We start from the raw sequence: 13,009 nt of genomic DNA on the forward strand, positions 1-13,009 counted from the left end.
AATTTAAAGCCCTGGGGTAGCGGCAGCGGGGCTGCAGCGGGAATTTAAAGGGCCCCGGAGCTCCAGCCGCTGCTACCGCCCCGGCCCTTTAAATCTCCACCTGTGCCCTGCTGCCAGAGCCCTGGGGTAGTGGCGGCGGGGCTCTGGTGGGGACTTAAAGGGCCCCGGAGCTCCAGCTGTCGCTCCCCCCTCCGGGGGCCTTTAAATCCCCACCTGAGCCCTGCTGCCCGATTTCTGGGATAGCGGCGGCCAGGCTCCGTTGGGGATTTAAAGGGCCCCGGGGCTCCAGCCGCCGCTACTGTCCCGGCCCTTTAAATCCCTGCCTGAGCCCTGCTGCCGAAGCCCTGGGGTAGCGGCGGTGGGGCTCCAGAGTGGATTTAAAGGGCCCCAGGCTCCCAGCCGCCACTACTGCAGCTGGAGCCCTGGCCCTTTAAATCAAGATTTAAAGGGCCTGGGGATTTAAGGCCCTGCCTCTTCTGGTTGAGGCCACGCCCCCTGCTCAGGACTCCGGCGTACCGGTAAGTCCTCTAACTTACTTTCACCCCTGGGCATACCCTTAGTGACTTGCCCAAGAACAAAGTCTGGATGGAATCCAGGTCTCCTGACTGCCTAGTACAGTAACCTGTCCCCAAGCCCACAAGGAGAAAAAAGAGGACAGGCATGATAATGAAAACAGATATAGCAATACACGATGTGAGTTACATCCCCAGGTGGTGGTAATTCGTTCATTAATTGAAAGCACTTAACTTTTTTGTACTGACTAGTCCAAATCCTCCATTTAAATCTGTATAGCTCCAGTGACTTCAGTGAAGCCACACCAGTTCACATCATCTAAGAACCTGGCACAATATTTTTAACACTATGGCTAAATTATAAAAAGTTCTCTGCAGGTATTCAATTTTCAAGCTGTGTTTTGTTGTGATTGGTCAGACAAGTCTCATGGGATTGTGTTTGCTTCATGGCTTGAGCACTTCCAATATGAATACTTAGGTGCACAAAGTTCAAATCTGCTTTCTGTGAATTCTGGTATATGTGACTTTAGAATCACTTCCTGCAGACACTGATTGCATGAACATTTGTGGAGAGCAAAAGCAAAAAGGACACACGCATGGCTGAAATACATTCATTTTAAATTAAATATGAATATTAATGGGAACTGTTTTACAGCATTCAGCCAGCACTAATAGAAAGCAATAGTATTAGACTTTCATGAATGACTTTAAGACAATTTAACTCCAAGTTCAGAGGAGCAGTGTAAACCTAAGTTCATTCACCCCATACAGCGTATGGTCCATTTAGTACTATTTCCCAGTAGTTTGTATTCAATAAGATTTTGTTCCATATTGTGCATGGCAGCACACACATACGCATTCTGAATTTTAACCACAGTGTCTTAAACTTCCATTTTGAAATGACTTTTGAGAGCCAAACTGATACGGTCTCCCACAGTATTCTTGCCAGCAAGTTAAAGTAGTATGGGCTGGATGAATGGACTATAAGGTGGATAGAAAGCTGGCTAGATCATCGGGCTCAATGGGTAGTGATCAATGGCTCCATGTCTAGTTGGCAGCCGGTATCAAGCGGAGTGCCCCAAGGGTCGGTCCTGGGGCCGGCTTTCTTCAATATCTTCATTAATGATCTGAAGGATGGCATGGACCATCAAGTTTGCAGATGACACTAAACTGGGAGGAGTGGTAGATACGCTGGAGGGAAGGGATAGGATACAGAGGGACCTAGACAAATGAGAGGATTGGGCCAAAAGGATTGGGCCAAGTCCATCCTGCACTTAGGATGGAAGAATCCCATGCACCGCTACAGACTAGGGACCGAATGGCTCGGCAGCAGTTCTGTAGAAAAGGACCTAGGGGTTACAGTGGACGAGAAGCTGGATATGAGTCAACAGTGTGTCCTTGTTGCCAAGAAGGTTGTCATAAATATAAAGGGAAGGGTAAACCCCTTTGAAATCCCTCCTGGCCAGGGGAAAGCTCCTCTCACCTGTAAAGGGTTAAGAAGCTAAAGGTAACCTCGCTGGCACCTGACCAAAATGACCAATGAGGAGACAAGATACTTTCAAAAGCTGGGAGGAGGGAGAGAAACAAAGGGTCTGTGTGTCTGTCTATAGTGTGTCTGTATGCTGGGTCTTGGCCGGGGATAGACCAGGAATGGAGTCTTAGAACTTTTAGTAAGTAATCTAGCTAGGTATGTGTTAGATTATGATTTCTTTAAATGGCTGAGAAAAGCATTGTGCTGAATAGAATAACTATTTCTGTCTGTGTATCTTTTTTGTAACTTAAGGTTTTGCCTAGAGGGGTTCTCTATGTTTTTGAATCTAATTACCCTGTAAAATATCTACCATCCTGATTTTACAGGGGGGATTTCTTTATTTCTATTTACTTCTATTTTTTATTAAAAGTCTTCTTGTAAAAAACTGAATGCTTTTTCATTGTTCTCAGATCCAAGGGTTTGGGTCTGTGGTCACCTATGCAAATTGGTGAGGCTTTTTATCCAACATTTCCCAGGAAAGGGGGGGTGCAAGTGTTGGGAGGATTGTTCATTGTTCTTAAGATCCAAGGGTCTGGGTCTGTAGTCACCTAGGCAAATTGGTGAGGCTATTTACCAAACCTTGTTCAGGAAGTGGGGTGCAGGGTTTTGGGGAGTATTTTGGGGGGAAAGACGCGTCCAAACAGCTCTTCCCCAGTAACCAGTATTAGTTTGGTGGTGGTAGCGGCCAGTCCAAGGACAACGGGGGGAATATTTTGTACCTTGGGGAAGTTTTGACCTAAGCTGGTAAAGATAAGCTTAGGAGGTTTTTTCATGCAGGTCCCCACATCTGTACCCTAGAGTTCAGAGTGGGGGAGGAACCTTGACAAAGGTCAATGGCATTTTGGAATGTATAAGTAGGGGCATTGCCAGCAGATCGAGGGACGTGATTGTTCCCCTCTATTAGACATTGGTGAGGCCACATCTGGAGTATTGTGTCCAGTTTTGGGCCCCACACTACAAGAAGGTTGTGGAAAATTGGAAAGCATCCAGTGGAGGGCAACAAAAATGATTAGAGGGCTGGAACACATGACTTATGAGGAGAGGCTGAGGGAACTGGGATTGTTTAGTTTCCAGAAGAGAAGAATGAGGGGGGATTTGATAGCTGCTTTCAACTACCTGAAAGGAGGTTCCAAAGAGGATGGCTCTAGACTGTTCTCAGTAGTAGCAGATGACAGAACGAGGAGTAATGGTCTCAAGTTGCAGTGGGGGAGGTTTAGGTTGGATATTAGGAAAAACTTTTTCACTAGGAGGATGGTGAAGCATTGGAATGCGTTACCTAGGGAGGTGGTGGAATCTCCTTCCTTAGAGGTTTTTAAGGTCAGGCTTGACAAAGCCCTGGCTGGGATGATTTAGTTGGGGGTTGGTCCTGCTTTGAGCAGGGGCTTGGACTAGATGACCGCCTGAGGTCCCTTCCAACCCTGATATTCTATGATTCTATGAACTGTAAATACAATACTTTGTTTTTGACAGTAAAAATAGGTGTCTATGGTAATGTCCTTACCCAGCATCCACCTCAAATAGCCAGACTGAGTACTGGGCAGATGTGGGTAGATAAGGAGGAGGGACTCAATGAGGTGACTCGATGGCATCTGTTTCAGCCCCATAGATTCTTTAGCATAAACAGAGTGGTGGAGAGAGAGAGCTGAAGCATCCATGCAGGAGGCTCCTCCCATAGATTGTCTATGACCTGTCCCCTGTGCACTTCCACGCAAGGAGCCCCAGGGGCCTGGGCTCCTAGCCATGTAGCAGGGGCGTGGGTAGCCCTCCGGTTCCTAACACCCTCTCTTTCACAAGAGAACACCACAAATTGCATGGTTTGGAGACATCTTAGCCACAGACATGAGGACTGGATGTGCGCCGCAGAGCCGTGTTCTTAAAACTGGCCTGTTATCTCTCGAGTCAGTGGAGCACAAGTAACAGGAGTGTGTACGCGCTCGTGTGTGTGTGTGTGTGTATCAGGAAGTTTTCGATATAATAAACCAGTTATTTAAATCATATAAAAGAGGGATGTTCTCTAGGCAGCCCACTTTTTAATTCAAATTTATTTTGCATTAAAGAGTTTTTCCAAAGCGGTTTCCTGCTGAATGTAATAAGGGAAAGATAAATCTGCTCTCACCAATGACCGAGACTCCCGATCAATGAAAACCTAAGTCTTTGTTGCTGTGTCTCACTGACAAGCGCAGTATTTTAACAATGTGCCTGCGCAATTATTCTGTGGAAAATGAAATGTCAGCTGCTCCTACATCTAATTTTCTACATTTGCTTCATCCGCAGTATCCGCTCTCCCTTGGAGCACTGGTAAAAGACATACAAGATTTGAAAGCCTCAGCTATACATGATGTCTGTCTGTTATACCCAGACAACAATGTATTGAATGCGAGATGTATACACTAGTTTGGAAAACATCTGTTGTTATCCAATGCAACTGTCATAACGCTATCTTAAATTTACATCACATCTTTCGTCCTAAGCAATTTATATACTCAAGAATCATTTCATCCACTTCTGGGGTGAAACACAGCAGCTGTTTAACAAAACACAGCAAAACAATGAAAAAATTTAGAACAGTAAGTGAAGAATATCTTCTCCAACTGAAACTTCAGGGGGAAATTTAGCACAGTTGTGTGTAGATACCCAAACTGGAATTTTACAAGTACATCACTGTGTTTACTATCGCTGTTTTCTTGGAAAGTGACATGGAATCTTTAATGACCACAAGAGACAGGACCTTGGTTTTGTGTCTCATCCAAAAAATTATACCTTAAGGTAGAAAATTAGTGTTGCTCTCACCATGTCTGGGTACTGGTTGAGTACTGATTTAGAGGATAAAATGCCCGGCTGAATCACAAATACCATTTCCTACAGCACTTTGATGTTCCTTGGTGTTCCCCAGGCAAAATTATAATCCCACTAGAATCAAGGTACTGGATGATATGGTATAGGTTTGTGGATTTTAAGGCCAGAAGGAATCACTTACAATAATCTAGTCTGCCCTATAATCCTAATTCCCCTCTCACTGGGTACATAAAAATTAACTCAGTTGAAATCAGTAGAGTTACCTCACAACAAAATGAGTGCAAGAGAGAAGAGAATCAGGTGTTGGGTCCTTTTATATAGGGAGGCCACTCTGTGTGCTTATTAAAAAGCATGCACTTGCTTGTTTTTTGTTGTGTTGAGAGTTTTTTACGTGACTTGTGACTGTGGAAATAAGTGATACCAAACCAAAGAACATTGTTTTCATTCCATTTTAATCAGCTATTACAAAATAGAGAATCACTGACTAATAACACTGCTGTTTCATGCTAAACACTGTCTTTTTGTGTGTGAGCACATTAATCAGTAAACTATCTGACCTTTTTTCCTATTCTTTCATATATAGGAGACCTGACACAGTGGCTCACATGACTACACCCAACCAAATGCACGCCAATGTCATGCAGATGCTGCAGTATCTAAACTCTCAACTTCCTAAAGGCAGCCATGTGATTTTAACAGGCTTGGTAGACGGTCGCTTTCTGTGGGATCATTTACATAGCAGATACCATCCTCTTGGTAAATATCTGACCTTGTTTTTAATTTCCTAGGCATGAATCTTGAACTCCACTGATGTACATTACAAGATGGTTTTAGGAATGGTGAGCCCCTGAACTCAGTGGTATTACACCAGGGTTGGATTTGTCCCGGTTCATCCAAACCTGCTGTCTAACTGGCTGATCATTGTTTTTGGGGAGGTTGTTCCTGGAGCTAAACAGAGTCATTTACGTGAACATCTGTCCACACGCAAATTTTAGATGTTTAGATAAAATTGGACCCAGATTTGAACAACCCCATGTCTAGGTTTTGCAGAACAAATCCCCAGCGATGAAATTTTGCAAAAACAAAGTCATGCCCAATAGCTCCCAGTGAAAGTGGAGCTGTGCAACCCCAAAGTTCACAACATTAACAAGAATGTGCTTGGGCTTTTTTTAAACATAGAATTGTAATAAGGCACTTTGGGACAGTTCTTGGAAGCCTCTCATTTCAGAACACATGTGAGGCTGCACCCATGACCATGGTAAGCTCTTTGGGGCCTGTATTTTTGTTCTGTGTTTGTACAGCACCTAGCACAGTAGGGTCCTGGGCCATGACTGGGGCTCTACACACTATGGTAATATTACTACTACTAATAATAATAATAATAATTAATAAATGCACACCCTGTTTATTGCCTTGATATTATGCCAAGCAAAGAAGGGGGCATTGCCATGAAGGGCTGCTCATGTATGGGCCAGTGGGAAACGCCCTGGAATTCACAATTTTTTGTATTTGCAGACAAGTTATGTTGCTTGGGATGTGCTTTTTGGGGTTCACCTACCCAAAGTTAATAAGAAATGTAAAGGTTTTGTACAAAAAGCGAGAATGAGACTGCAAAACTGTTTAGCATACTCTCCTCCAAAGCCTGCGTAAGGAACTGTGAATGCACACAATCAATCATCCAGGGATCAACTCTGGGACTATTTGCACCAAGGGCTTAAGGCACACACCCCTATCACTAGATCTAAAGGAGTAATTGCCTTAGCTCTGAGTATAAGTGGAAGGCTGTTGTCGTCGCTGGGTCCAGTCCATAGAGGAAGAGTTGATCATACTGTTAAACCAGTGTCATATACCTGCAACTGATTTTGCCAATCTATGGGTGTTAGAGCTCTTCAAAGCTTCTGTGATTTTGCTGTCTCCTAGGTTCATCCTGTTAATTACTGGCACTGTCATTACAGCCTGAGAAGGTTGTCTGTCTTATATATCAGGTGCTACTCTAACCCTGAAAAGAGCCCATTTTCCTCTCCCGCCACAGAGTGAACAATCTCCACATTTTCGTATCAGTTTAATTAGTGAGTGACTACCAGAGAAGTAAGCAGCCAACAAAAGCCTACGGTTCACAGAGCACGCAGGGCCAGTGTGTGGCACGATGAATGTCAGAGAAAGTCTGGCTGGCGTTTAAGTTCGTGTTTGAATTCGCTCACCCACGCAGATGTATACATTTCCTTCTATGACAGGCAAATTGTTTCTGCCTTTTAAAGATAACCTTTCTATGGTAAACGTGAAAACAGTGCGTACCCAGTCGCCTTCAATCTTCCTTTTGGGTTTGAAATGGCTACATTTGTTTGGAGAGCGAAAGAAGCGTTAGTGGATAAAGCATCAGTCATTCACCCTGGAGATTTGAACAGGCTATTACACGACTACGCTTGCATGGAGGTTGAATTGCCTGTGGAAGGAGGGGGAGGCGTAGGTGTGTGGGAGAATGAAAACAGTTCCTGAACAATGTGGCTGAGGTAACTGGCATGGCGGAAAGTTCATGCTGCTGCTGCTGTCACCGTCCCTGTGGCAAAATCCTGGGTCTTGCAGGATATGAGTAACTCTTGTTGACTTTAGTGGGAATTACTTGACTCCTGACGGTGGACAATAAGCTTCTATTCCCCTTACCAGTGTGAGTCGTTCTACTCGTGGGATTACTCATGCAAGTAAAGTGAGCAGGATTTGATGCCTAGATCTACAAACTTTCAGTTCCTCTTAGCCTACATGGTATAAAACTTGGTAACCAGGTACAGTAGAGGGTTTCAAAGAAGAAAATTTGACTTAAAATATGAAAAGCTAAACACTTCTTTTTTTCAGGTCAGCTAAATAAAGATATCACATATGAACAAGTGTATTCATTCCTAAATTGTCTTCAGGTAAGTTTTCCTCTTCAACTGGTTAAATATCTCTTTTTTTCCTGTCTGATCTATCACTGAAACAGTATTTTGTTTGATCACACAGATCAGTCCCTGCAATGGGTGGATGTCTTCAAATGAAACCCTCAGGAACCTCACCTCAGAGGTATGTCTAAAAAGGACAGTTTAATAATTTCTTTGGTCATCCCCTTTTTAAAGGGAGTGTTTTTGGATAGGGTCCCAAATGAAAGATGTCAGTATTTTTATTTTCATAGAGATGGAGGCAAGCCCAGAAAATGAAGGTCTGGATTTCAAACACCTCTGAAGTTCAGGGCTCTTCAGGTCTGGGATCTGGGGTTAAGTTATGGAATTCAGATTTGGATTCTAGTCCTGATTATGCCCCAGATTTATTCACATGGGACATGATTTACCCATTGCACTATGACACAAATATATATATTGTAACCTCTTGTTCTTTAAGAAGAGAGCTTATTTAATAAAAAGAAAAGAGGCCTGCTTGGAACCCATGTGAGCGAACAGGGCAAAGAGGACAAGTAACTGTGACTACAAAATCCAACTGCATTTCTTTCAGTGGGAGCAGGAGCTGAGATAACTGGCATTGCGGAAAGTTCTAAAGGACCAAATTATAAGGTCGTTACTCAGGCAAATCCCACTGACTTAAGTGCCAATTTACCTGAGCAGGGAGTGCCTGAAAACTGGATTTGGCCCAAAGTACCTTAATGGGCAGGGCTACACAATGTTGCCAATGCAGGTTTCTCTATAAATTATCCTAGAAACCTGACCCTACAACTGGCAAATGAATCGTCTGAGGGCCACAACATGTTAGCCACTTACTTTCTCTAAATCAGGGGTCTCAAACTCAATTTAGCTTAGGGCCAGTGCCAGTCCTCAAATCCTCCCAGCGGTCCAATAATGTCACTCATGCCACCCAGAACCCCCCCCCCCCTCAAAAAACTCTGCCTCCCCCAAAACTCCTCCCTCCACCTTTCTAAGGCTCTGGGAGGGAGTGTGGTTGGGGGAGGAGGTCTGGGTTAGGGGATTGGGGTGCAGGCTCTGGGATGGTGTTTGGGTGCAGAAGGGGTGAGAGGCTGGGCTCTGGGAGGGAGTTTGGGTGCTGGGTACAGGCTCTGGGCTGGGGCAGGGGGTGGGGGTGCAGTAGGAGGGGATGGGGTTGCAGGCTCTGGGAGGAAGGAGGAGGGAGTTTGGGGGCGGGAGGGGGGTGTGGGAAGGGGAGGGAGTGCAGGCTCTGGGAGGGAGTTTGGGGGCTAGGGTGTGTGGGGAGGGAGTGCAGGTTCGGGGAGGGAGTTTGGGGGTATGTGGGGAAGGGTGGCTCTGGAAGGGGGTCAGAGGGTGTGGCACTTACCTAGGGCTCTAATGCGGGGCAGGCCAGGGGGCCCCCACACACTGCTGCCCCCAGGCACCGTCTCTGCAGCTTCCCATTGGCCACAGGGGTGCTTGGAGCGGGGGCAGCGCCACGGAGGCACAGCCCTGCCCCGCCCCACCCCACCCCAGGGCCACAGGGAGGGGCCGGTAGACACGTGGAGCTAACAGGCAGATGCCGCTCACCTCCGCTGTGCTGCCGGGGCCCCAGGCCATTGTAAATCGCCTGGGGCGGGGGAGCGCCCAGGGGCAGCAGGTGGGGCCAAGGGAGAGACCCAGCCCCAAAACTGCTGGAGTCCCACGGGCCACACTGGGGAGGTTCCGCGGGCCGGGAGTTTGAGACGCCTGCTCTAAATGTACAAATATATTTGAGGTTCTCTCCCCTGCAGTCATGCAAAAAAAAAATCTATGCACTAGACAATAATTATGGCCCCCATTTTACAAAGACTTGCACACGTGCCTTTACCTGTACGTGCTGTGAGTAATACCATGGATTGTCAATGCATATAGTTAAGAACACACCGAAGTCTTTGCAGGATCGGAGCCTGCGCCTTTTTATAAGACAATACAAACTCTTCAGTACATATCTGTTGTCCAGGAGCTATTCAAGTGTCCACAGGTCACCATTCTGAGCTCTTGTCTGAAAATAACTTTGTACGTTCTTACCTAAACTGCGCACATTAAATGATGAGATTCTGATCTCCATTACGGTGGTAGAAATCACATTGGAGATACATGAGTTAGTTGGAGTCCACTGAAGTCAATGGAGTTACTCTGGATTTACTCTGCAGCAAGGGAGATCAGAATCTGGTCAGGGATATGGCATGTAAGTACTGCACCAGCAGCATGGGAAAGGGCAATGTACAGGGAAGAAGAGAACTTTGCCTATATAAGGAATTTCAATTCTCTGCAAACTGTAGGAGCGATGAAAAGGGCCTCCAAAACGAGGGTTCTAAGCCCTGGTCTACACTACAGAGTGACGTCAACTTAAGGCAGCTTCTGTCGACCTAACTATGCCAATGTACATACTACTGCCTTGCTCCCGCCGATGTAAGCGCCCTACTACACCGACATCATAACTCCACCTCCACGAGAGGCATAGGGTTTATGTCGATGTAGTTACGGTGACGCAGTGTTCATGTAGACACTGTGTTACTTACATTGGCTGTGGGCTGTCATTCTTGTCAATTTCACAGCTCCAGAATTGGCAAGAAAGCCCAGGGCTGGTGGTGGGCTCCAGCAGGAGCCTGGCTGCCTCCCATCCAAGCTCCCCTCTCAGGGAGCTGAGAAGCCCAGACGGCTGCTCCCCACACATTGGTTACAAAAGCTTGAACCCAAGTGAAGTGGTTTCAGTGGCCGTGAAAATCTCATTAATTCCTTGGTTTTTTTTCCAGAGAGCTTTACAGCTTTCCAATGTCCTGAAAGAAATAGCAAGATCTGAGATGTTTGACAATTTTGATGTTTTCTACATGGATTTCCCACTGGAGAAAAGTAAGTTGCATTTTGTACTATTCAACAAGCATTTAGATAAGAATGAGACAAACAGCTTTAATATCCTTCTTATTTTTAGTGCTGTACAGTGAAAATAGCAGCACAGTCATTCAGCCAACATGGACCTAGTGATAGGGCTGTTGGTCACGTGAGGAGACTCTTCTTAGTTTCCCATCCCAGTTCCACTGTCTCTAGGATAGACAGCGCACACAGCCCCTGAGATAGAGTGCCCCATGTTGCTCAACCGCAGGCCCCCTGGCTGATGAAGAAGGGGCATTCATAGGTTTCCAAGCAATGCAGGATCTTGGATGTGTGTGTTGCAGGGGTATAAAATACAGGGGCATTATGAAACTCTCAGAGGAACCTGAGAGGCCTCACACAGGGGAAAGAGCATTCAGCCTGCAGCGCTCTGAACAGCTAAAATTGTACTTAGAGTAAGGAGCACTTTATATCCAAACATCTCAAAGTGATTTACACACAATAATAAATTATGCCTTACAACGCATCTGTGAGGTACAGCAAGCAGACAGGTTACTAACCATTAACTGGGTGCTGAGAGAGCATTCTCTGTGAGGATCCCTCAGTCCAGGAGCAGGCTTCTACTCCAGGTCCGAAGTATTCCTAGTCTATTGACCTGCAGGGCATGCTGCAGGACACATCTATGTATGCAAGCTGCCACGGAGGTGAGCTTTGGAAAGGAATCAGATGCGTGGGGGAGAGGGAAGTTTGGTGCTCTCCAAGTGATTGAATTTTGTAATATATGGCATTTGCATCTCAACCCTTGGATAGGTGCCCATTTTTCATTTTTGTACATATCTAATAATAGTAACAGAGGTTCTTCAAGCTGAGTCTCTGCACATTTGTTTTAATAATGAAGAAACTAAGGCTCAGAAAAAGTAAGCATTTACCCAAGCTCCCAAAAGCTGTTGGAGGCCTGGGCGTAAATACAGGACGGATGGGGGGGAAGGAGGCATTCCTCTTCTGTTGGGACCAGGGAGAACTCGAGGGGAGCACCAAAGGGGCAAGAGGGGCAGCAGCAGCAAGAGGTGTGTGTACAAGTAGCTGCTTGTCCCCCTCAACTTTAAGGCCAAAATTCCTCCAGTGATTAGAGGTACTATAAGGCTGGCAAGGAAACTGAAGTTTTCCAGCTTTCCAATCCTCTGCCCTCCCCACTGACTTTCCCTCTCAGTTTAATATTTCTTCTCTATTGTGGTTACATATTGCAGAAATAGCATTTTTGTTTTTAAAATACCCTGATGTAATGCTTTATTAAAAACCTACACAATCATTTTTAACCCCCCAAAAACCTCCATGGAGTTGGCTGCTGGGCCAGATGATTCTAATAAAAAAATATTGTTGTTTATACTGTGGTACACCAGATTTTCTAGGTTGGAGTTTGTTAAGGTTCCTTCCCCACTCTGAACTCTAGGGTACCGATGTGGGGACCTGCATAAAAGACCCCTTAAGCTTATTCTTACCAGCTTAGGTTAAAAACTTCCCCAAGGTACAAACTTTGCCTTGTCCTTGAACCGTATGCTGCCACCACCAAGTGTCTTACACAAAGACCAGGGGAAGAGCCCACTTGGAGACATCTTCCCCAAATATCCCCCCAAGTCCTATACCCCCTTTCCTGGGGAGGGCTTGATAAGAATCCTCACCCATTTGTACAGGTGAACACAGACCCAAATCCTTGGATCTTAAGAACAATGAAAAAGCAATCAGGTTCTTAAAAGAAGGATTTTAATTAAAGAAAAGTTAAAAGAATCACCTCTGTAAAATCAGGATGGTAAATACCTTACCTGGTAATCGGATTCAAAACATAGAGAATCCCTCTAGGCAAAACCTTAAGTTACAAAAAGACACAAAAACAGGAATATACATTCCATTCAGCACAGCTTATTTTACCAGTCATTAAACAAAAGGAAATCTAACGCATTTCTAGCTAGATTACTTACTTACTAACTAACAGGGGTTGTGAGGCTGCATTCCTGATCTGTTCCTGGCAAAAGCGTCACACAGACAGACAGACCCTTTGTTCCCCCCAGATTTGAAAGTATTTTGTCTCTTCATTGGTCATTTTGGGTCAGGTGCCAGCTAGGTTAAATTAGCTTCTTAACCCTTTACAGGTGAAAAGGTTTTGCATCTGGCCAGGAGGGATTTTATAGCACCATACACAGAAAGGTGGTTACCCTTCCCTTTATATTTATGACACGCCCCCCCCAAATCACAGATAGGGTGAACCACGGGCTGTGATTTTTTCCTGGAACTCTAGGAGAAAATAGAGTTAATAAGACACATGCACCTCTACATATACTACTAACTGTATAAAAACTAACAATATTTTCCACATCTCAAGGATGATTTTAACCAGTTGATTCTGGGACAGCTTC

At 45.2% G+C, this 13,009-nt stretch overlaps 1 protein-coding gene across 3 annotated transcripts in view; it reads left to right on the top strand.

Moving 5' to 3' along the window:
• AOAH (acyloxyacyl hydrolase) overlaps positions 1-13,009 on the top strand; it is a 117,382-nt gene that overhangs the window by 89,891 nt on the left and 14,482 nt on the right. For all 3 annotated transcript variants that reach the window (XM_048839204.2, XM_048839205.2, XM_075125621.1), the window contains exons 17-20: positions 5,423-5,595; positions 7,690-7,748; positions 7,834-7,893; positions 10,523-10,619. In XM_048839204.2, the coding sequence (XP_048695161.2) occupies positions 5,423-5,595; positions 7,690-7,748; positions 7,834-7,893; positions 10,523-10,619 (389 nt within the window). The remainder of the gene's footprint in view (positions 1-5,422; positions 5,596-7,689; positions 7,749-7,833; positions 7,894-10,522; positions 10,620-13,009) is intronic.

The sequence above is a fragment of the Caretta caretta genome, chromosome 2, assembly GCF_965140235.1.
Source record: "Caretta caretta isolate rCarCar2 chromosome 2, rCarCar1.hap1, whole genome shotgun sequence".
In the NCBI taxonomy this organism is placed as follows: domain Eukaryota; kingdom Metazoa; phylum Chordata; order Testudines; family Cheloniidae; genus Caretta; species Caretta caretta.